The 23,277-nt window shown below is 56.5% G+C and overlaps 1 protein-coding gene across 5 annotated transcripts in view; it reads left to right on the top strand.

Moving 5' to 3' along the window:
* KCNQ1 (potassium voltage-gated channel subfamily Q member 1) overlaps positions 1-23,277 on the top strand; it is a 389,965-nt gene that overhangs the window by 31,893 nt on the left and 334,795 nt on the right. For all 5 annotated transcript variants that reach the window (XM_003798368.3, XM_023518338.1, XM_023518339.1 and 2 more), the window contains exon 2: positions 18,246-18,336. In XM_003798368.3, the coding sequence (XP_003798416.1) occupies positions 18,246-18,336 (91 nt within the window). The remainder of the gene's footprint in view (positions 1-18,245; positions 18,337-23,277) is intronic.

The following is a 23,277-nucleotide window of genomic DNA, read 5'->3' as shown; positions in this document are numbered from 1 at the left end:
TTTTTTTTTTGCCGTTGACATTGTTGTTTAGCTGGGCTGGGCCAGGCTTGAACCCGCCAGCCTTGGTGTGTGTGGCTGGCACCGTAACCACTGTGCTATGAGTGCCAAGCCAGCTTGTTGTTCTTTTTCCAGTTCCTTACATTGTGAAGCTAGGTTGCTGATTTGATTTCTTGTTTATTAGAGAGTTTATAGCCGTAAAAGCCTCTGCTAGTGCAGCTTCTGCCGCATCCCCTTCAGTCTAGGCGTGGTGCATTCTCACTTATGTTAGGCATTTTCCGATTCCACTCCTGATTTCTTCTTTGATCTGCTGGTTGTTGGAGAAAGTGTTTCATTTCCATGCATTTGTGAATTTCCCCATTTTACCTCTGTTATTGATTTCCAACTTTATCCCAACATGACTGGAGAAGATTCTTTGTCTGATCTCTTTTTAAATCTATGGAGACTTAATGTGTGTCCTAATGGAGGACATATCCTGGAAAATCACAGTTCTGTGTGTGCCTGGGGAGGCAGCCTGTGCTCCTGTTGTGGGCACAGTGTCCTGTATCCGCCCTGGACACGGCCGGCCCCTGTGTTTGGTTTCTCTGTTTTCCTGCTTTACTGTCTGCTGGTAGTCGTGTTCATTGCCACTGAGAGTGTAGCCTTGCTGTAGAACTGCCCGTCCCTCCCTTCGATTCTGCCAGGTTTTACTTCATATTTTGATGGGTGGCCATTACATGCATAAATGTTTACAATTTATTTTCTTTTGGAGACAGAGTCTCACTCTGTTGTCCCAGGCTAGAGTGCTAAGGCAGCAGCCTGGCTCACAGAAACCTCAAACTCTTGGGCTCCAGCGATCCTCTTGCCTCAGATTCTCCAGGCATCCAACACAATACCTGGATGGATTTTAGAGACAGGGTCTCACTCTTGCTCAGGTTGGTCTCGAGCTCCTGAACTCAGACCATCCACCCACCTTGGCCCCCCAGAGTGCTGGGATTGCAGGTGTGAGCCACAGTGCCTTAGTGTGTGTGTGTGTTCACATGGCGTGCATCTTCAGGCTCAATTCCTGCAAGTCAGGGTATTAAGACAAAAGGTGGGTGTGGAGTTAGGGTCTGACCACCCTTGCGTTCCTGCCATGTGTGAGCACGCTGGTGCCCCTCACCTTCACCAACAGCCTCTTGTCACACCGTTGTACTTTCTGCTAGCTCCATAGCTTTGTTTAATCTGTATTTCTATAATTACACGTTAGTTTGTTTTTCATATGTCTGAAAGTTGTGTGTGTATCTGTGTGTTAATGTCCTGTAATTTTGTTTCTAAGTTTTTTCTGTTGGGTTTTTGGTTCTTGGTCCCTCAATTTTTGTTATTTCTATTATGAGACTATTAATGATTTGCCTGGGTTTATGGTGTAAATTAGTTTTTTGGTCAGTTGTCTTTTGACTTTGTTTATGGCACTTTTTGTTGTGAAACTTTTTTTTCATGTTCTTGTGGTCAGATTTACTGAGCTTTTACTCTGTGGCCTCTGGCTTGTGAGCTGTGGTTAAGAGCCTTTCTCTGCACTCAGGTCAAAGAGAAATGTCCTAGAAGTTTGTGCGTGACCCAGGGTGGCCTTCTCTGGGTGCTACGGGGGTGCTCCTTCCTTGGAAGATCCCCCCATTCATTCTTACCTCCCTGGGGGTCTCTCTGGCCTCCAAGTGGTGCAGGGGGTTGGGACAGGGCAAGGAGGTAGCTGTGGCGTGGGAATAACTTGCTCTGTGAGGAAGTGGGACAAGGGCTGAGAAGTCAGGACCACTGTTGTAGATAATGGGGTTTGCAGAAAGACTGGATGGAGGGCAGTAGGGCATTGGGGTACAGGGAGAGGAGGAGGTACCTGGTAGGAGGCACTTTCTGTTTCTGAGCTGGGGAAGGTGCTGGAGTCAGGGCTGGGGATACAGAGGCCAGTTGGGGAAGTGTTATCGTGCCATGTCTATGAGGCAGCCAGGTAAGATGCTAGGTGGGAGCTCTGGGGCAGGATTTTTGTGGGCTCAAGGTGTGGAGGCCTCAGCATATAAATAAGGTGGGAGTCACGGCTGGACGGGGTTCCCAGGGAGTGAGTAGGGTAGAGGAAAGGAGGACCAGGGCGAGGAGGGCAGGTTCAAGGAGGGTGGCTTTCCTGAAACCAAGGCAGAGGTGGTGATGGGGCTCTGCTGAGTGACTCTGCAGGGCTCTAGAACTGGTCTGTAAGCTTGGAGTCATGGCTCACAAGTTTTATCCCACATGTGTGTGGGAGGCTGAGGCCCTGCCCCGTAACCTCTCATGCACAGACACCTGGTTCAGTCTCTCAGAGCTGGCCTAGGCCCCAGCAGGGATCAGCCCCATCACCCTACCACCCCCTCCCCCAGTGCCTGGCCTTCAGGGATGCCACCGCTGAAGTCAGATTTTGTAATCACCATACACATGAGTTTAAGGCTCACCGGTGCATAGTGGCCTTCAGGGATCTTTGGGTTTCCTTGGGGACAGCACAGGCTTGTCTGATTTACTGTGGCCCAGCTTAGATGTGAAGTGGAAAAGCTTTAGGCCAGGAGCCCCATCGTCATCTTTGAGCCTGGGCTCAGTCGGGCAGGCTTTGGGGAGCACTGGCTGAGAGTAGCCCCAGATACTGACCCTTGGCTCGGGCAGCAGCTCAGAGGGTGGATGCTCCATGCTGGGACAGCTGTGGATCCTGGGGTGGGCATCCTCGTGTGTCAGGCAGGGAGGGAGATAGGGCCTCGCCCAGCTCACCTCACCCAGCTCACCTCGCCCAGCTCACAGGTGGGCTTCTTGGAGTGCAGAGGATATAGACGATGCAGCTCTGGGGCTGTTTGGAGACCCCCAGAGAACCCTTGCTGATGGCAGTGGTACCCTGGATTCCAGTACAGAAACTCCCCAAATGGGAGGCTGGCGCAAGGCTGTTGAATTAAATTTTTTAAGAAGAAAGGCAGCACTTCCCCTGGTCTCACTGGGGGCTTAAGGAGGGACAAGGAAGGCTACGTGTTTAAAGCATGCTTCCTCCACACCAATGTGCCAGGTGCACACAGGCCTCTGCCCTCACCCTGTGTCACAGAATCATAGGCACCAAGAAGGCAAAGCTCCAGCTGGGGAGAGGGCTCGGGGGAGGGCACAGGTCCAGGCAGAGGTGTATAGCGTCTGTGTGGGACATACTGTGCGATCTGGGAGGGCTTCCTGGAGGAGGTTTTGCTCAGAGTTACACAGAAGTTTCTCAACTGGAACAGCACATGCCCCATGTTGTGGACATTGAGGGCTCCTTGGGGGAAAGTCTGTGATTCTATAAGAAGCGCAGGGCACAGTTTGGAGGCAGAGCAGCCATCTAAGGGCTTATTATTTCCTGTTTTGTGAAACTGAATTTTAAGTTTTAATACAATGTAATATTTCACAAAGGGCGGCTTTGGACTTTGGAGGAGGGGCTGGCGGAATCCCAGGGTGCCCCTACCCTCTCCCTGGCATTGCCATTTCAAGCTCAGTGTCTCTGCACCCGAGGACCCCTGCCCTTGGCAGACCCTGTCCTCCTCTCTGGGACTGGCTATGGCTCCCTTTTCTCCAGTGAATGACCAGTGGCTGGAGGGTGTCCAGTGTCCTGGGCGGAGGTGGGGAAGGATGGGCTATTCTGGGTGGCAGGCAGGAAGTGGCAGCTCTAGGCCAGGGGTCGGAGGGCAGTGGCGCAGGGTGTGCTCCCAGATGCCCATGGAGGCGATGGCGTTTCCTGAACGCCCCTTCCTCTTCTCCTCCCTGCTGACTATGAGTGTGTGGGTCTAGAGACAGCATTGAGACAGAGACAGAAAATGGGATTTCTGGCACAAGTAGGGGACCTGGTGGCCATTGGCTGGGCCAAGGGATGAGCAGAACCCCAGGCCAGGTCAGCCAAGGATGGTGTAGGGTAGTGGGTGTTGGAGGTGCTCACAGAGGCAACAGGCGACAGCCTCCTCTCATTTTCTTTGGTCCCTTGGGGTTCAAAGGCTGGCTGGGTTTTCCCCTGACTCTGTGGCTGGTGTCTGTGAAGGTGCAGGGACAATGGCACTGTCCTACTGTCCAGGACAGCTGTGTCAGAGCCTGCCTGCAGGTCCTGGACGCCTGGCCGGCTGCTGCCTCTCCTGGGCGTGGCCTTCCTCAGCTTCATCACGAGGGGCTCCCCCGCCCTTCACCCTGCTCCCACCAGCCAGGGCTTGAGCCACTGCATCTGCCAGACTGTGCCCAGCGCCTTTGCTCGTGCACTTTGCTGTGCCTAGAATGTCTGTCCCCAGCTCTTCTCCTGACTCTGCCTCCATGTCACCTCCCAGAGCCTCCTGCTGCCCTGCTGGGCCCTGGGACATCACCTCCCCTCCCCCATTTGCTGTTGCCTTAGGCCTTTGTGTTCTGGGCTGTGTCCTCTCCTGTGTCTGCGTCACCTGCTGCTGTCTCTCTAGTGCCTTGCATGGTCCATGTGCACTAAGTGCTTTCTGGGTGGGGCTGCAGGGTAAAACCCGGGAGCGGGATGTGGCCTGGGTCATGGCTGGAAGCCCCTGGGGATGAGGAGCAGGGCAGACCCCCAGGGCCTGACAGGTGGGCAGGAGTGTGTGTGTGTTCTGAGAGACCAATCTGCCACTGGAGGGCCTCCTGGGGGTGGCAATAGGCCCTACTTGATTCTAGTTTCTGGCCCACTCAGGGCCTGAGTGGCATTGCTAGCCTGAGGCACCCTTCAAGGTTGAACTCCGGGTGGGTGGGGATCCAGGCCTGGTCCCTCTGTGTGGCCTTGGTGTCTTCCCTCCTTGATTGGTGGTACATGGCTCATGGTGGACAAAGGTATTTCTGTGCTTCCGGCCACTGTGCAGAGATGCCACTGCCCAGAGGGACTGAGGACCCTGCTGGTGGCTATTGTTGAATAGCCCTACAGTCTTGGCTATGGGACTAAGCAGTAAAGCCCCAGGCCTGCAATTCAGCTGCTTCCTCCCTTCAGGCTGGTGAGTGGCTCCTGGTTTTGGTGAGAGCTGGCCTTGGCTCAGGGTGGCCAGCATGGAAACCTAGCTTGGGCAGTGTGGGGGCACTTCCACCCATCCCCACAGGACCCTGCCAGGAAGGGCCAGGTCAGAGAGGGCATGGATGAGGCAAGAGGAGGGAGCCCCTGGGAAACCGTGGCTGGGGCGAGGGGCTGGTGGCTTCTGGGAGGCAGACAATACAGGGGCTGGAATGCTGCTCTCAGGAGCAGGACTTGGGTCTTGCCCCAGGAGGCCATGGAAAGCCAGGGGTCGACCGCCTGCCATGTGCTGGGGCCCTTGCTCAGGCTCTGCCCAGGGGGACTAGATCTGCATGAGGCCTGGGACCACTGCCTACCTGTTATCCTCCAGGCTGTGTCTATGTAGGGGCAATGACAATGTCACACAATCAGCTTCCCTGGGGGCCTGCGGGTAGAGGTGCTGGGTAGGCAGTGACCGTGGGACAGGACGCTTCATTCCTACTGGGTCCCTGTCTGGGGTGTCATTATGGGACCTGGCCTGTGGCTCTCAAGCCCCCAGGGCAGGGCCTCACACTGACTCTCTCAGCCCCTGCCCAGGCCCCTAGCTGTGGCCTTTGCTGCCCACTGCCTTTATGTGTCATTGCTGTGTCCTCCAGGGCCAGCTGGGCTGAGGGGGTGAGGGGGCTTTCTGAAGATCAGACCCAGCTAGACTGTCAGCCCTGGCACAACTAGGCATGGACCTCATCGGGGACTGGCTGGGGCCTGGCTCAAGGCAGTAGCAGGGGACCTCTGCTATCCTTGGTGACCAAGGATCCCCACTGTGCTTGGCCAGGGAAGTGCTGTGTGGCAGCCAGGGCAAGGCTGCAGGTGTAGCCCTATTGCCCCTAGACATCAGCAGCACTCATGGGTGGGAGGGCAGATTGGGTACTACCAGGGGAAAGGGGAGTCCCTGTGATAGTCAAGGACTATTCCCCAAACTTGGCACCCTGTGTCCCCCTCACAATCGCCATTCCCATGCCCGTCCCCACCCACATGCACCTGGCTCCCTTTGGTGGCTGTGGACTTGCAGTAGGCCACATGGCCACCTGGAATGAGGATGCTCCCAGCTTCTCTGCACAAGCCGTCACCACGTGGGGCCAGTGGACTTTGTGTTGAGGTGTCCGTAGCAGCTTCTGGGGGCACTGGCGAGAGTGCCCTACCTGCCCGCCCACTGTCTCTCTGCTGCTGTTATCTGAACTGGGATGGTCCTGCTTGGGCCTGAGGCTGAGGCAAGTGTGTCCCCAAGTCCTTGGGCCACTCTCTGGTCCAGCCTGCACTTGTAGGGAATGTCCAGAGCCACAGTACAGTGCTGGCAAGGGCACTGTCCCTGGGGGATCCTGAGACCTTCCCATTGTGGTCAGAGTGTGGCTACCCACAAGGACAGCTTAGCCGGAACCAGGTGAACAGCACATTGGGCAGGCACTGCCCCAGGCCGTAGCTTGGCATGTCCCACCCCCGAGGCGGCCGTCCCTTCTTGGGATCCTTGTTTTGTCAACACAGAGTTTTTTGGCCCGCAGCCCCTGGGGAGCAGACAGTGGGGCTTTGGGAATCCTGGCTCTGGGGAGGCAGCAGGCCTTGTGGCAGGGGTCTTAGCTAGAAAAGTGGCTGTGGCCCTCTGGCAAAGAGGATCCCTTGAGGAGAGTCCCCCAAGACAGGGTCCCAATGCTGAGGTGGGCTCTGGGTCGTTGGGTCTTATCTGGTGACTCCTGACCCTGGGATGTGACTGTAGGGGCCACAGGGCAGCTGCGTCCTGGCCTCCCTGCTCTCCCTGCTGTGTTATCACGCAGCTCTGAGGGGCATTGCCCACGGGGCCCTGAGTACTTTCACCCACTGACATGCACTCTCCCCATCCAGACTGGGGGCTGCCAGGGTTGATTTGGGGGAGGGTTGAAGCTGGAGCAGGGTGGTCTTGGAGCCCTTCTGGGCTGTGGATAGGCCATGGCCGACACACACGGGAGCCACGGTTCCCTTGTGGTACTGCTGAGGTGAGTGAGAGGAAGCTCCAGACCACAGGGGACCCCTGAGGCTGTTCTCCAAGAAGCAACCTTGCCATGCAGCCTGGGCCCCCTCATCCCTCTGGGCTTGTTTATCCTCTGTGGAAAGCAGGAGCTGCCGGGCTTCTCCCCACAACCTGTGCTGAGGGATCTACCCCAGAGTGGAGGCCAGGTGGGTACAGAGCTAGTGTGGGCTGGCTCTTGTCTGGGCCACTCACACCTATGCTGGGGAATCCTGGGCTTTTAGAATTAGGCAGGACCAGAGCAAGCTGGGTGAGCCTCAGTTTCCCCACCTGAGAAATGGATACCTTAACACCTAACTGATTAAAAACCTTTGGCTGGTCAGGTGGGGCCCACCTGACAGAGGGCGACCTCCTTTACGCAGAGTGATCGTGTCTGAGAGATTTTTTAACAGCCACATCCAGACTGGTGTGTGACCTACAGCTGGGCACTGAGGCCCAGCTGAGTCAATATCTGAGGATCACGTCACCCTCATGGACCCATTAGAAGAACATATGGGCTCCATCCCAGGGCCTGGACTCTCCTCCCCAAGGGATACTGAGGCTCTCAGGCCCAGTGAGGTCAAGCCAGGCTGCACGTGGCTGGTAGAGGCAGCAGCTCTTACACAGCTGTCCCAAGGCCTCCCATGGTGGTGCTGGGGAGTCTGGGGGTGCTGGTGACTGCATCTCGCTCACAGAGCAGGTTGGTAGCCACATGAGAAGAGTGCCATGCCGCTGCCCCACCTACTCCGCCCTGCCTACAGCCCAGTTTGCTCTTCCTGGCTGCCCTGTGGCATCAGCATGCAGAGAGTTCTGGGCATCAGACCTCAGGCAGAACATGAGTCCCATGTTCCCATGTCTTTCAGGGCCCTGTGGGATCTGAGGGTCCTTCTAGGTGGGGGTGCTGGTGACTGCATCTCGCTCACAGAGCAGGTTGGTAGCCACATGAGAAGAGTGCCATGCCGCTGCCCCACCTACTCCGCCCTGCCTACAGCCCAGTTTGCTCTTCCTGGCTGCCCTGTGGCATCAGCATGCAGAGAGTTCTGGGCATCAGACCTCAGGCAGAACATGAGTCCCATGTCCCATGCCTTTCAGGGCCCTGTGGGATCTGAGGGTCCTTCTAGGTGGGGGCAGCTGTTTCTCTGGCAGACAGGTTTCCACACGGAGGGCAGGGGGCCCAAGGTGATCATCTCTCAGCCTACTCTCAAAGTTCTGGGCAGCTCCTTGGAGCCACAGAGCCTGGGGATTGTGGGCCTCTTTCTCAGGGCATGGCCTAGGCACCTGACAGAGAAGGCCTCCACCTGTCCTGCTCCAAGACAGCAGCCCCCACCTCAGGCGCCTGGGTGGGAAGGGACTGCCAACTGCCAACATCGATATTCCCCCGTGTGCCTGGGGCTCCCTGCCCCTCCATGTCGCTGTGCCCCTGAGTTCTTTCCAGCATCTATGCAGCTCATATGATGTGTGTGCCTTTCCCCTGCCTGGATGGGGTCCTCACCTCTGAGAAGCCCTCCCTGGCCACCCTATCGACAGGGTGTGCAAGAGCAGTCCCCACATGCCAAAAGTCACTCACCTGTCCTGCTGAGAACCCTGCCTGACTGTTCCAAAGCCTGTGCTGGCCTGGATGCTGAGGCTGTTGGGGGCCTGTCCCGCATCACTTCAGCTAGTGGTCAGAGAGGTGGCAGCTCCCAGTGCCAGGGTGGCACCTGCCCATCTCTGTCAGGGGCACGTGGACCACTCCTGGATACCGGGTCGGTGTTCCTAACCTTGAGCTGCCCTCAGATCTGGCCTGGCCCTCTGCCCTACCTTCACTGTGCCTCGCCTCACTGGTGGCCACCCAGGGCTCTGGTGTGGGGAGCAGTGAGAAGGACTTGGCTTCTGCCACACAGGCAGTGCCAACCAGAGACAGTGGCAACTCCCCCCTCGCACTCTGTCTTGTGGAAGTAGATGGGCAGCATCTTGCTGTGTTCCTGTGGCCCCAGATCCTGGGGCTGGAATATTAACAGTGTGGCTGGGACCAGTCTGGGGATATGGCCAGCTGCTGGGCACCCTTGACTCCTCCCCATGCCCCAGTGGGGAAGCTGAGGCTCAGAGAGGTCATGCAGCTCAGTGCCCAGGGAGCTCTTGTGTCCTCTGGAGCGGCAGGAGCTTTCTTTCTGCTAGAGACCAAGTTATGGTAAGAAAGACTAGGCTGGACGTGAGGAGGGACTTTCCCGAGTAGGATGAGGCCTGAGGGCCCACACCTCCAGTTGCTGGTGACTTGCATGGACCCGGCTGCCTGGGGTCTGGAGTGTCTGACACATCCACTATCCTCACCTCACTCTGCTCTTGGGTTGAGGTGCCCTGGGAGCACTGCCAACTTCCCCTTGTCCTCACAGCTGGCCCCTCACACCCGTCACGGTGCCCGCCCCTGCCCTGCAAGTCTACCGCTGAGCCAGCTGTGGGACCGAGCTGTTCCCAGGCCGGGGCCTGGCTATTTCAGCGGGGGATACAGGTGTGTCAGGCTCCCAGGGAGGGTCTGCTGAGCCCCTCCCGACCCTGGAGAGGACTCTCTCACAGAGACGAGGATGTGCGTCCTCAGGAGATAAGGTCTACATCCATGGGGTCACTTCAGTTTGTTCTAAATTTACCCTCTGAGGGGTATCTTATCACGAGCTCGGGGAGCCAGGCCTAGTATGGCTGGCACCCAAGAGGACAGAGCCAGCTCCAGCAGCTCTCGGCCCTGGGCAGCCCTGCCCCTCTGCCAGGCCACCCTGCCTCCTCTGGGTCCTTGGGAAAAGAGCTCCGTCCTCTCCCTGTTCCTAGGCTGCAGGGCCTAGCTGCCTCCCAGTCCTCTCGGGGATGTGCCACAGCCGTCCTAGCTGAGCCTGCCTGGGGCTGAACCTCCTACCACCTGGCAGCCTGGCTGCCCTGCTATTCCAGGCTGACCCTCTGGGTTGTGGGTTGCCTCATGGCTTTGGGGTGCAGTGGGTGGCCTGGAGGCCAGTTCTTCCTGACTGCCCCATGCTGTGCAAGTCTGGGCAGGTCTCTTAACCTCTCTGAGCTTCTCCATTTTCTCCTGTGAACAAAGCATGAGCCAACTTCTCAGGCTTCTCGTGAGGTCTAGAGTCTACTGGAGGAAGACACAGGCTGATGGCCCGATGGCCTGACATTGGAATGCGGCTGTGCCTCTGCTTGTGTGGCGGAGCTCATGGGATTGAACACACGTGCCACACGTGTGCACAAACACACTAGTCCCCCTTTCTGGCTGCATCACTGCCTGGCTGGTGGCCTCAGGGAGGTGCTTTGCCTGTGGGCCTGGCTGGACTCAGGGCAGCAGCATCTGAGAGGGTGAGATTGAGGAGTGTCAGGTGTGGGCAGCCAGGCAGGATGGTGGGGTCTCTATGGTGTAGTTCCCACTGCCTGTCCTGGAGCCAGTCACCTCACCAGCCCCTTAGAAGCTGCTCCTTCATGGAGAGGGGCTGGTTTGGGGCAGCAGACCTGTGGCCTGTGTGGTCCTCCCCTGGCCATGCTGCCCACTCACCTGGCTGCTTTAGGGGGCGGCCATCCCCATGTCCCTGCTTACATCAGAGCCTGACTCGGCGGCATCCACTGCCCCAGTGACCTGTGCTGTTAGTGCTTGGCCAGCAAGTCACACCGAGCTGCCTCAGAGCTGTGTCTGGGCCCAATTCAAAGGCTGTGTGGAAACCAGGCTGGAGATTTGTGTGGAGGAGGGGGCTCTGAAACTAGACCAGTGGTCCTCAACCTTCCTAATGCCGCAAACCTTTAATACAGTTCCTCATGTTGTGGTGACCCCAACCATAAAATTATTTTTGTTGCTACTTCATAACTGTAGTTTTGCTGCTATTATGAATCGTAATATAAATATCTGATATATGGGATGTATTTAGGTGACTGCTGTGAAAGGGTCGTTCGACCCCCAAAGGGGTCGCAACCCACAGGTTGAGAACCACTGACCTAGACATTTATTCAGTCACTCAGTCATTCAACTCTCATGTCCCAGGCCTGGTGCTAGGCCTTCAGAGGAGATGCTGGCTGACAGGCCTCTGCCTGGGTAGCCTTTGCTACTATGGGGTGGCAGGCATGGGTAGCAGTGGCCCAGTGGTCAGTGAGCTGGTGAGAACCAGGTGGCAGAGATCTCTCTGGCAGGGGAGCCCAGGGCTGGGGGGTTAGGGGGTACCCAGAAAGCAGGACTTGGAGTTCAGCCTTCATTGAGGGTCTTGGACCTGGGAGAGGCCAGACGGGTCTGTGTTTTCCCCAGATGGCTCCAGCTGCCTGTTGACGCTGCCTCAGCTGTGATATGAGGGGACTAGGCTGTGATGAGGGGCAGGCCTGGTGGCCCTAGCAGTGGGGACCAGCCTTTGGGGAGGTGCCTTGGGGACCAGCCCAGAGCCAGAGGAAGGGTCCTATTTCTTTGGGGTTCCCAGAGTTTCCCTTTTGGAAAAACTGTCAACTGAAGAAATCTCCAGAGGCAGAGGAAAGCCTTTGTCTTGCAGATTGCAGGTTTTACTCTAGGGAGTCCTGGACAGGCAGGGAGGGGTGTGTGTTTAAGGCACCAGCTCACTGGGGGCTCTGGGAGAGGGTGAGGGACAAAACCGCACCTCCCAACCCTGCTACTGACCATTGTCTCAACCTGGGGCTGTGGATCACAGTGCCTTAGTGATCCCATGTGAGCCCTGGTCCTAGGATGATTGCCCAGCTGGGAGGCCCGTCCATGTGCTGCTGGAGCTGAACAGCGAGGCCCTTGCTGCTATCTGACCTGGCACGGCTGGGCACCGGGTCACCTCCCTGCCTTCTGTGGTCTGTGCCCTTCGTGTAGCTCCCGGAGGAGCTCCCGAGGCCCCACCAGCCCGCTGGGCAATGTGGCCCAGTAGCAGTGGGCATTGGTGAAGTATGTGATAGCCATCAGGCTGTTGTCATTCTGGTGAGAAGGGAAGGTCGCAGGGGCTGGGATGAACCCTCTGGGTGAGGTGCATAGGGCCCTGCCCATCATGGTCACTGCTCTTGGAGGTGAGCTGCCTGGGTTCCACCTGAGACCAAGTTGTCACCACCATCTTCTTCTCCCAGCATGGTAGGGTTTGAGTGATGCTGTGGACTGAATGACATCCTCAGAAAGCGACATCCCTGCTCACTCCAGTACACATGAATGTGACCTGATTTTTTTTTTTTTTTTTTTTTGGCTGGGGCTGGGTTTGAACCCGCCACCTCTGGTATATGGGGCCGGTGCCCTACTCCTTTGAGCCACAGGTGCTGTTTCCTCTAATTTTTAAGAGTATCAGCAGATGTGATTCAGTTAAGGATCTCAACATGAGAAAATGAAAATACTGAATATATTTTGAACCAAGTCTTAAAAACTATGATATATTTTTGCCTGGCACCTGATTTTCAGCACTCAGGATTAGCTGATTCTTACTCTTATCCAAAGTAATCCATAAAGCACCTGCTGCATGTGACAGTAAGCTACAGAGTGGCCCCCAAATGTGTCAAGCCTTGTCCTGGAGCCTGTGAATGTGGCCTTTTGTAGGAAAGGCGTATTTGCAGCTGCAGGTCCTGAGAGGAGGCGATCTTGCTGGGTTGTGCAGATGGGCCCCAACCAGTGACCGGGCCCTCCTAGACACACAGGCAGGACATTGGGGGGGGGTGTTTTGGTGGGGACAGGACTGATGGCCCAGCCCCTCACATCCACCTGGCCTTGGGTGTAGTCCCTGCTGTGTCTGAGACTTGATGTCCCTGATCCAGGGGACTTCGAGGGTGGTCTGAGGTGGGGCTCCCATTCCTTGGCCTGGGAAGTGCTGCTGCCCACATGGGGCTCAGATGAAGGACCCACACTTGACTTCCAGCATCACGGGCTGTGGTGTGGTCTGGGTGCTCCTTGGGAAGGTCTGGGGATTCAAGCCCAGGCTCCACCCAGGACAGTGTTAGGGAGCACTTCAGTAGAGGCCTTTGTGTTACTCAGCCCCTTCTGAGACCTCCTGGTGGACAGCTGGTGTGGGTGACCGTAGCTTGGTCGTCACCAAGTCATATCCTGGCAGGCCTGAGGCCACTGTCCCCTAAGCTGTGAGCACACCAGCCCTCGGGCCGGTTAGCCTGCCACGCATGGGACAGGGGCAGCTAGGCTACAAGTGAGCAAGGTATCCAGCCCGTCCTCAGCCCCCAGTGCTTACTTGTGGGGAGACTTGTTAGGGCTATTTGGAATCTTCCAGGGTGACTTTTGTTTAAAAGAGAACAGCCCCTCCATGGGGCTGGGTTTAGGCCTCAGTGCTGCCCTGGGCCTTACACACCCAAGGCCTCTCCTGCCTGGGTACCAAGCTCAGCCTAACAAACCGCCTTCCGTGTGCCAGCCTGGCAGGGCCCCCACACAGGTCCTCGATCACCATCCACAGGGCACCTCCAGCCATCTAAGCCGTCATGATTTATGCCTTTACTTAGTTTCCTTTAAAATGCTTCTTAATTGGGATAAAATACACATAATACACATTGACCATCTGAACCGTTTTCAAGCACACAATTTAGTGGCCATGAGCGTGTCCACATTGTGTACCCGTCACCACCCTCTGTCTCCCGGCAGCCCCCTCCTGCTCTGTGCCTCTTGGGGGGATCATGTGGCATCTGACCTCTGACCAGCTCTGTCACTCCGCGGGACCCTCAGGGCTCCCCCAGTCTCACGTCCCTTGTGCACGACGATTTCTAGACCAACACAGCTTTCCTAGTGCTAGTGTCACTTTCAGCCATATGCTCGGTAAATTAAGTGTGCAAATGCAACAGGTCTGAAGTTCCCTGAAGGCTCCATGCTGCATTTAAACATCCTGGGATTTCAGCTTAAATGAGCCTTTACTCAGTGGCTCGGCCACTATGAGGACCTTGAAGAGGAAGCGCGTGGGGTACATGGTTCTCTTTAACATTCGTTAGCATCATAGAATATCCCAGGCCCAGGAAACGTGCCCCACAGGCCAGAGACGCTGCCACCACCCGTGGGGCGTACACTTGAGCAGCCCCTGCCTCTCTTGGGGGACCTGCCTGGGCTGAGTCCCATGTGTGGGTCACTAGGGTCAACCCAGCCATGTAGAGGTATCAGCCGGGGCCCTGGTAAGTGTAGAATAGTCTCAGAGGCCCAGTCCCTCAGATTGCATCAGACCCAGCCTGCCTGGGGCCCCCCATGCCCCCACCCAGACTCTGCTTCCTCACACCAGGCGCACTGGCCCTGCCCAGGTAGGACCCCTGCATTCCCCCTGTTCCCAGGGCACCTGGCTGCTGAGACACTGGAATGATGTCCGATAACGCTCTGGACGTCCCCTGGGGCTGGCACTTGCGGTCACAGTTCCTAAGGTCGATTTGTTGCTGAGGGAAACAAACAGGGCATTGTCCCTCAGGCAGGCCTGTCCTCCATCCCAGGCCCCTCCTCCAGGCCCTCCTGGGAACCTGACTGAGGTGGTGGTCAGAGGCACAGTGGCCTCTGGGATGTGGTCACTATCTTCTCCCCTGGAGCCCCTTCCTGTCTAGAATGCAGGTCAGGTTCTTCCTTTCTCTGGGCCTCAGTTTCCCAGCTCTGCTGGGGCAGGCGTGGTGGCCGGCCCTGGAGAGATAGGCGGGGCTTAGGCACTCCAGACTTCAGCTCAAGACCAGGGACCCTGGCTTAGTGCACCCAAGGCTTCCAGCTCCGCTCAGGACAGGAATAGATAAAGTGGGAAATAAGATAAAACTCACTGTATCTGGAAGAGATAAAAGCAAACTTTATTATATAATTCTGTTTGAGGCTGGAACAAAAGTATTCAAATATTTGAGCACTGTTTATAAGGCCAAGAGCCAGCCTAGCACAGGGTGTCGCCTCCGGGGAAAATACTCTGAAGCCAGCCCTGGGAGAGGAGCTCTGTGGGTGGGGGCTGGTGGGGGGCAGGGGCGCACACCACCTGCTGGGTGCTCCACGCTGGGACTAGGTCCCTTTTTCCAGCTCAGCAGTGGTCTGTCTGCCCAGGGCAGTGATTGGACACCCACCCAGTGTAACATCTGTGAGGTGGCCTAGGCTCTGCCTCCCTGCTTTCCTATCAAGAGGGGGTTTTGGGCCTCCTGTGAGGTGCTTTCCTCAGGGGGTCTTCTCTGGACAGGTCGCCCCAACTTGGCAGCACTCGTCCAACCGCATTGACCGCCACCTGCCTGAGCCCATGTCTCCACCCCGTAGTGGTGGGCTGGAGAGGTCCCTCGGCTGTCCAGGCACTTACACTCATAGCAGTTCATAATGTCCCCAGCCCTGCCTGGGGCTATAAGCCCTGTTCCCTGTGCAGTGTTAACGGGCCTGGTCACTCTTCTCTGTTCCAACTAATAGTGGCAGCAAGTAGCTGTTACCCTAACAGCATAGGAATCAAAAAGCTATTGTGAGCAGACACAGGCTCCAAAAGGCACTGTCACCTGCGGTGTTCCGCAGAGTGGCCTGAGGCTTAGCTACACTGCAGCTGGGACCTCACAATGGCTTGTCAGAGTGTCCCCAAAAGGCCACATTATTGTCGGTTCTCTTTTCTTGCCTCTACTTTGTAGAGTTTCAAACCTGTTACCCACATCCTGACTCTGGACCCAGCCCCAGCCCCAGAGGCTGTAGGTCAGCACACCTGGGTCCTGGCTCCAGCCACAGCCCTTCCTGGCCTCGGTTTGCTTGTCAGGGTGGTGATGAGAGGTGTGGGTGACTATTGGTCAGCTGGGGCTCAGGCCTCCCATGGCTGGCTGGACAGCAGCCCCCAAAGGTGTCCATGCTCTAGTCCTGTGGGTGGATTACATTGTGTGGCAAGAGGAGCTTTACAGATGTAAGTGAAGGGTTTTTTTTTTTTGAGACAGTCTCACTCTGTCACTCTGGGTAGAGTGCTGTGGCGTCACAGCTCACAGCAACCTCAAACTCTTGAGCTGAAGCAGTTCTCTTACCTCAGCCTCCCAAGTAGCTTGGGACTATAGGTATCCACCACAACACCCAGCTATTTTTTTTGAAATGTGGTCTCCCTCTTGCTCAGGCCAGTCTTGAATTCCTAAGCTCAGGCCATCCACCCTCCTCAGCCTTCCGGAGTGCTGGGGTTATAGGCTGAGCCACTGCTCCGGACCTGAGTGAAGGATCTTGAGAGGAGAGACTGTCCTGGATGATCCAGGGGGCCCTAATGTGACCACAAGGGTCTTTCCATGAGGGAGGCCAGTGAGTCAGAGCTGGAGAGCAGATGTGACTGGAAGCAGAGCTCAGAGGGGTGGGAAGTCGCTCCACTGCCCTCTCTGCTGCCCCAAGTGGCTGCTCACCCAGGCCTGGAGCCTGGACTTCAGGGACCGGAGCTGGGCAGAGGTGGATGTGGCTGCAGCTGTGTGTCTCCAGGTTGTGTGTCCTTGTCCCTCCTGGTGTGACCTCTGTGTGCCTTCCCACCCCCATTTCCCACCTGTGGCATCGTTTGATAGCAGCATGGTGGTGAGGGTGCAGGCTGGCAGTGTCTCCTGGGGAATCTTCATGCTCTGTCCGGGCCGTGGTCAGTGAGCGGTAGAGTCAGTCCTGGCTGGGTGGTGGCTGCTGTCCCCTGAGGGCATTTCCTATTGCTGGATAGAAAGCCACTCACTTCATCGTCACAGAGGAGTGATGAGTGGAAGGTTTGTCCACTTTGTCACAGGAGAAGACAGGACTGAAGCTTCCTGAGACCTGACAAGTTGTCCAGCCATATGTCCCCCCAACAGGTGGGGTGGAGATGGCTGTGGGCTCTGGCTTGTTTCCATGAGGAAACCAAGGCAGGGGAGCTGCCTAGGCCATGTAGCTGTGGGGAGCAGCAGTGGGTGCTGTAAACCAGCCCTGGCTGGACCCAGGGGGCTGGGCGGAGGCCAGGAGGGCACTTCCTGCCCCTGGCAGCACCTGCTTTGCCTCCTCCTGGCTGAGATAGGCTGTGCCTGGTCCCCACTTCCCTGCTCATCTTCAGTGGGAGTGTGGGCCATTGGCCAGGGTTAAGCTGGGCTGTCAACCACCAGGGGGCAAGGTGGCGGGTCATCATGGGAGGGACATGGGCTGCCAGAGGCCAGGAAGGGAAACCCCAGAGTCCCACCTACTCTGGGAAGCTCAGGGTTGTGGGGAGGATGGCCAGAGCTGGAACTCGGCTATGGCAGGGAACCTGTCTGTAGCCTCTGGGGCCGTGTGTACACAGATGGGGAGGGGGGCTGGGTTCTGGGTAGGTCGAGCCTGCAGGCGGTATCCTGCCTACATTGGGATGGCCATGGAGGGGTTAAAAGCCACTTTGTCGGGGGGGCAAGATCTTCAGGGGCCTGGGCTCTGGGGTGCTGGGCAGCAGGTCTGTGCCTGTGGCTTTCTCCATGTCTGCATTTCTCACATAGCTGTCCTGTCCCCAGGACCCACCACAAGGCTGCTGGAGGTCCTGGTGCCCACTGGAATCTCTCCCAGCCAGGAGGGGAGGCTGGGGCCACATTGGCCTGGTGCAACCCAGGGACACTGGGCTCAGCTGGAGGACCACTGCCAGGGGTCAGGCCCTGGGTGGTCTGGTCTGCCTACAGGAGGCAGCCTCCTTATTGTCTAGGTTGTGTGATCACAGTGGCGGCCTTCTATTCTCTGTGTGCCAGACCAAGCCCAGAGCGTTGGCCCCAGGGCAGGTTCCTTGCCCTACCATTTGAGAGGTCCACACCCTGTAGCCTCCAGGCTCCTCTGGCAGCCACAGGCTCTTGGTGATATGCCGATAGCAGGCCCAGGAATCAGGGCCACCTGACAGGCTGGCTCCTGCCCCGTTACCATGGGGAACACTTGCCAGGGCCCTGAGCCCCTTGGGGGCCCCACTCTTCCTTGGAGGCAATTAGTGAAAACAGCTTTGCTGACACACAGTTATACCCCCAGCCCAGCTGGGCAAAGCATGCCCCTGGTGGTTCTTAGGATGTCAGAGAGATGTGTGGCATCGCTACCATTAAGTCACTCCAAAAGGAAGCCCTGCACCCCTGCAGCCGCCAGTCTGCTTTCTGCTCCCATGAGTTTGGGTGTTCTGGACACAGGCACGCAGCAGTGTCTTAGTGCAGTGTTCCTGAGGTCCGCCCCTGCTGCAGCCTGAGTGGGTGTTTTGTCCCTGTCCGTGGAGGATGTTGTCCCTCTGTGGATGCCCCGTGGTGGTGACCCACCAGCTGAGTGGAGACGAGGCTCTGGCTGCACTTTAAGTCTTACCCCTGGGTAGGGCTGAGGAGAGGGGGCCCTCTGCTCCCGGGTACACTATGGGACGGGGCAGCCCGGAGGACAGGTGGAGTAGGTGTTGACTGACCGCGTGGCCTGTCTTGCAGCTTTCTCATCGTCCTGGTCTGCCTCATCTTCAGCGTCCTGTCCACCATCGAGCAGTATGCTGCCCTGGCCACAGGGACCCTCTTCTGGATGGTATGTAGGTGCCCAAGGGGTCATAGCAATTGTCATAGTTGCCCTGGGGGCAGGTGTGTCTGGGTGTTTGGCCGAATAAGCGGGCTATAGAGCTGCTACCAGCCTCTCACTGAGAATGTGCTGCCCTGATTCTGGGGGGAGGGCATCTCCACAGCCCCCCACTGTCCAGACCACAGATGGGAGGGCAAAGGAAGGAGATGACCTGGAGCTGGTGATCTGGGTGGGCTTCCTGCAGCAGGGCAGTCCTGAGCTGGGCCAGAAGGAATAATAGGTGTCATGGCTGTCCGAGGCCTGCCCAAGCCTGTGTTCTCGGTGGCCTTAGGGTCCAGGTGGCTCCTGCTCTGTACTGTCACTGGTGCATAGACCCAGCATTGTCCAGCCCCATCCTCCCCTGCCCCAGTCACCTGGATGGTCCCCTCCACCGGTGGTCAGCCTAGCATCATCTCTGGCAGGGGCTCCTCGGCAGCCTGGGCTATTGCTGGGTGTGGGTGCCATGTGTCACCCTCCCCGTGAGTGAGGGCTGGGAACAGCAGCCTGGTGCCTGTCTTCTAGCTCTACAGGAGGTGCTCAGGGCAGTTTGGGGACTAAAGGAATTTCCATCTGCAGCCCCTGGCCCCTCTGCCCGAGTATCCTACCTGAGCTCCCCGCTCTGAAAAGTGGGCTTTGAGGATTCCTCTCCTCCCATCTAGCCATGAGGCAGGGCCTGTGACAGGCCCCAGATCCCTCATGAGCTGAGTGGGCCTGCCTCGGGCAGGGAGTCCTGAGGGTGGACTAGTCCCCCCACTCGCTGCCGGGACCTGCCCTGAGACAACACAGCAAGCTCAGCACTGGACTGGCTGAGGGGATATCTAGGGGAATAATAGAGGGTCCCTGAGGAAGCCAACAATGTGAATGGCAGGTGGGCATGTGAGGCAGGGCTGTGTCGGCCACCTCTCTGGCCTACACTGTGGTAGTCTCAAGTCTCATACTGGGGTACTTTCCCCCATCTACAAAAGACGGCATCTGCTCAGCCCCTGTGTCCCAGCTTCCGAGGCTGCTGCGGGGCTGGTTTCCTGCTTGTCCATGTTTTGTCTTCCCAGCCAAGAGCCCAATGCTCCCGCGTCCTCTGGAGGTGACCTCCACAATGATGTCCGTTTTGTTTCAGGCGGCCAGCTTTATCTTCCCATCAGAGCCTCTGTACTTTGAGTCATGAGCAAGCGTAGACTTAATCCCCTGATTTCTCCCAGCGCTCGTGTGCCGTGTTTATTCTGTGTGTTGATGTTGCCGATGGCCGTTGGGAATTTCCTGGTAGGTGGTATGAGGCACAGACCCGCTTTTATTCTTGGTGACAGCCTTCCAGTCGCACCAACGCCCCTGGTTCCAAAGTCCGGCTCCCTCCCTGATGTGAGGTGCCAGAAGTCCAGATGCAATAAGACCTACTTTGGGTTTTTCTGTCTGTTCCACTGCCCTGTTGGACTTTCGCTTCCCAGGGCCACCTGAGGTACTGTGTGTGGCAGCTCTGTTCCATGCTGTGATTTTGTGCCTGTACAGCACCTTCTTTTCCAGGGCTTTTCTGTGGCTTTTGGCTGTTTGCATTTTGCTGGGGATGTTACCATTTGCTTACCTGATGGCACTCAGGGAACTGATGTGGGGAGACTGACATCCACGTGGCGTGCCAAGGGTTTTATGATTTTGATGACAGTTCTTGTTAACGTTACTTCTGATGATGACACTGATGATAATAAGCTGTTGTTAGTTGCTGTCGCAAATGTGATCTTATCTTTCATTATGTTTTCTCAGGACTTTTTTGATGTTTATGAAAACTGTTGATTTCTGTTGCTTTTATAACCCATGACTTGGCTACGGTTCTTTCCTTGGTTCTTTTGTGTTTCTGGATGAGGGATCCCTGTTGAGGCTGTGAACAAGGCTCGTTCTGCCCAGAGCACTGGGGTGGAGCCTGTGGCTGGTCGGTCACTCCTGGCGTTAATGGGATGGCTCCCCGTGCTTTTCCCAAAGGAGCCCTGGCTGCAGGTGGAAGGCCATGTGTATCCCGTGGCACAGTTTTAGCCTGACGGTATGGCTTCTGTCGATGTCTTTCCTGCATCTGTGAGGCATTCCTGTTGGGAAGGTCTTGCCTCACTTCCCTGGCATTGAAGCCCCTTGGTTCTGGCATGTGATATATGAGAGTATTTTATTGAGACCTTTGCATGACATCTGTGGGTTGTTCTGCTACCCTCTCATGGTGCTGAGGTTGCTGAGTTGAGATCACATCTTTTCCCCTCAGAGTGACTTCTAGCAGCCTTGGGGGGCATAGGTCTCATGTTTCGAGGTGTCCCTACAGTGCCTGTCCAGGGTCATCATGTCTTCCTTACCCACTGGTTCTAGGATGAGCGTCTAGGTCACTGGCTGCATTTTGCAGCAGAATGTCCTGTCCCACCACAGAAGTGAATGTGGCATTTCTTTCCCTGGCTGCTGGGCATTCCCTTAGCGGTCTCCATGAGAGACTGTGTGCACCCGTGCGCGTGCATATGTGTGTGTGTTCATATCCACAGGGATGTGTACGTGTGCAACTGTACATGCGTGGACACTGCGTGTCCAAGAGTATGTGTGTACATTATATGTGCAGCTATGTGTTTAAACATGCATGTGTATGGGATTGTGTGTACACGAGGGTGAGGGTTGTGCACACTGGTCTGTGTATGTGTGTATGCATTTGCATATGTGTATCTGGGCAGATACATGTGTATGTGACAATTAATTTCACAAACATCCTAGAAAAGGTGCTGTATACCTTGTTGCTGAAGATCACCATGGTCACCTTTGAAGCACTCCCCTCGGGAATTTACACATCTTCAAAGCAATTTCGGCACTCTTTTTCTGGAATGGCCATCAGAGGTGTCATTGTGGGAGGGCTGACAATTACATTTGCAAACTCATCCTAGAAAAAGTTTTGAAGGGTGGACTAGGCGCTGGTCTCAGTGCACAGCTTCCCAAGGGGGAGCATCTCAAAGGTGACCATAGTGACATGCAGCAATGAAGCATGTAGTTCTTTCTCTAGGATGTTCAGAAACTTAATTGTCCCACCTCGTATGCACATTGAGGTGTGCACTTGTGAGTATGTGGTACATAGGTGTCTACAGCACACGGCTGTGCTCATGTGCTTACGGACGTGTTTGTGTGTGGATGCGTGTGAGCCTATGATTGTGCCCATTCTACTCTCCTGCTGCCTTGGGTCCCCCAGAGTGACTTGGATGCTTCTGAGTGACTTGGGTCCCCCTGAGTGACATGGGTACCTTTGAGTGATGTGGGTATCTGGAGTGACTTGGGTTCCCCTGAGTGACTTGGGTCCCCTCAAGTGACGTGGGAGCCCCTGAGTGACCTGCATCCACCTGAGAGACTTGGGGCCCCCTGAGTGATGTAGGTCAGTTACTCAGCTGCTAGGGAATTCACTGGGGTTTTAAAGGGCTCCAGCCACATGGTGCCTACAGGGCTAACATGAGCCTCCAGGAGCCCTTCTGGGCCCTGCCTCAGCTGGGGCTGTCAGCACTGGGGCTCTAGGTTCAGGTCCTGATTCCCTAGGGCCTTGGCCCCTCCTCCTGGTGCAGCTGGCATGTAAGTGAAGCCTGTACATGGGCCTGGCTGTCAGGGACCCTCCCAGACGTACCCTTGGCTCCTGAGAACCAGCATGGATGTGCCCACAACCCTGTGCTGGTTGTAGGGACCTGGCATAGCAACACAGGTGCAAACCAGTCCAGAGAGGGTCAGTCCCCAGCACATAGCCTCTGCCTGGGGAGAGAGGGCAGACAAGCCTCAGGCCTTGTTGGGTCTGTCCAGGAATTCCCCTGCTGCCCAGGCAGCATTTCTTATGATGACACAAGCTCTCCATCCTTAAATTTTTGGGCATAGAGTTAAGATGTCCAGGAGCAGGAAGCATGATCCTCCAGGGCTGATCCCAGCTCCTCTGGGGCCTGCATGACACCTGGTGGCCATTCTCTGCACTGCAGCCACAGTGGCAGGCAGCCTGGGTGGGTGGAGGGAAATTTGTCACAGTTGCTCCCTTCCCTCTGGGGCCCAGTAGGTGTACCAGTGAAGCAGCTTCCCAGCCCCGTGTGCCCCAAGCCCACTGAACCCCCTCCCCTCGCAGAAATGCCTCCTTTTCCACCCCTTACAGGGTAGAGACCTGTACCCCATCCCTTGACTCCATTCTCACGTTGGCTGCCTCCCTGCCACCCACCACTCTTTATGTGCCTTCAGGCACCCCTTCCACACAGCATCTGGGGGTACCTTTTGTAACAAAAATCTGATCATCCCAGAAGCTCCCCTGAGGCATATGGGGGTGAATTCCAGCTTCTCTGTCATGGTCCCCAAAGTGCTTCACAGAGGCCCCTCCACCCCCAGACCTCCAACCTCACCTTTCTCAAGGTGCCCACGTTGGACACATCTAGTTGCCCCAGGGCCTGTGCCTGTGCTCTACCCATAGTCTAGCTATTTCTCTGGTCTGGTAAAGGACTGGCATCTTTTCTGGTTTTGGGCCTCACCTTGGCGGTTGCCGTGCCCTCCCCACATGCCTTCCCCCACAACCTCCCCCCAGCATGCCCTACATGTCCTCCCCTCATGCCTGCTGCCCCAGCACACCCTGCCCTTTGCTCAGTGTCCGGGTATGATGGGGAGGGCTGAGAGGACCCAGCATTCTGTCTCCTCACTCTGTCCTATCCTTCTGGAAGGCAGGGACCCTGCAGCCATACTCACCCCAGATGCCCTGTGTGGGATATCCTTCCCTCTGCTGAAACCATTTACCCAGAGCTTCCCCATAGGGATACCCCAAGTTGCTGAGTGGTCCCAGGCCTCAGTTTTGTGGCCTGCTTGATGGAGGGGATGAGAGACGGCCTCGGACTTCCTCCCTCCCTTGCCTTGCCAAGTTTTCAAGCACTTTCCCAACTCTTTGGCCTTGTAGAGACTGAT

Source organism: Otolemur garnettii, unplaced genomic scaffold (genome assembly GCF_000181295.1).
Source record: "Otolemur garnettii isolate 467f Iridium unplaced genomic scaffold, OtoGar3 scaffold00134, whole genome shotgun sequence".
NCBI lineage: Eukaryota > Metazoa > Chordata > Mammalia > Primates > Galagidae > Otolemur > Otolemur garnettii.
This window is presented reverse-complemented; position numbering and strand designations above follow the sequence as displayed.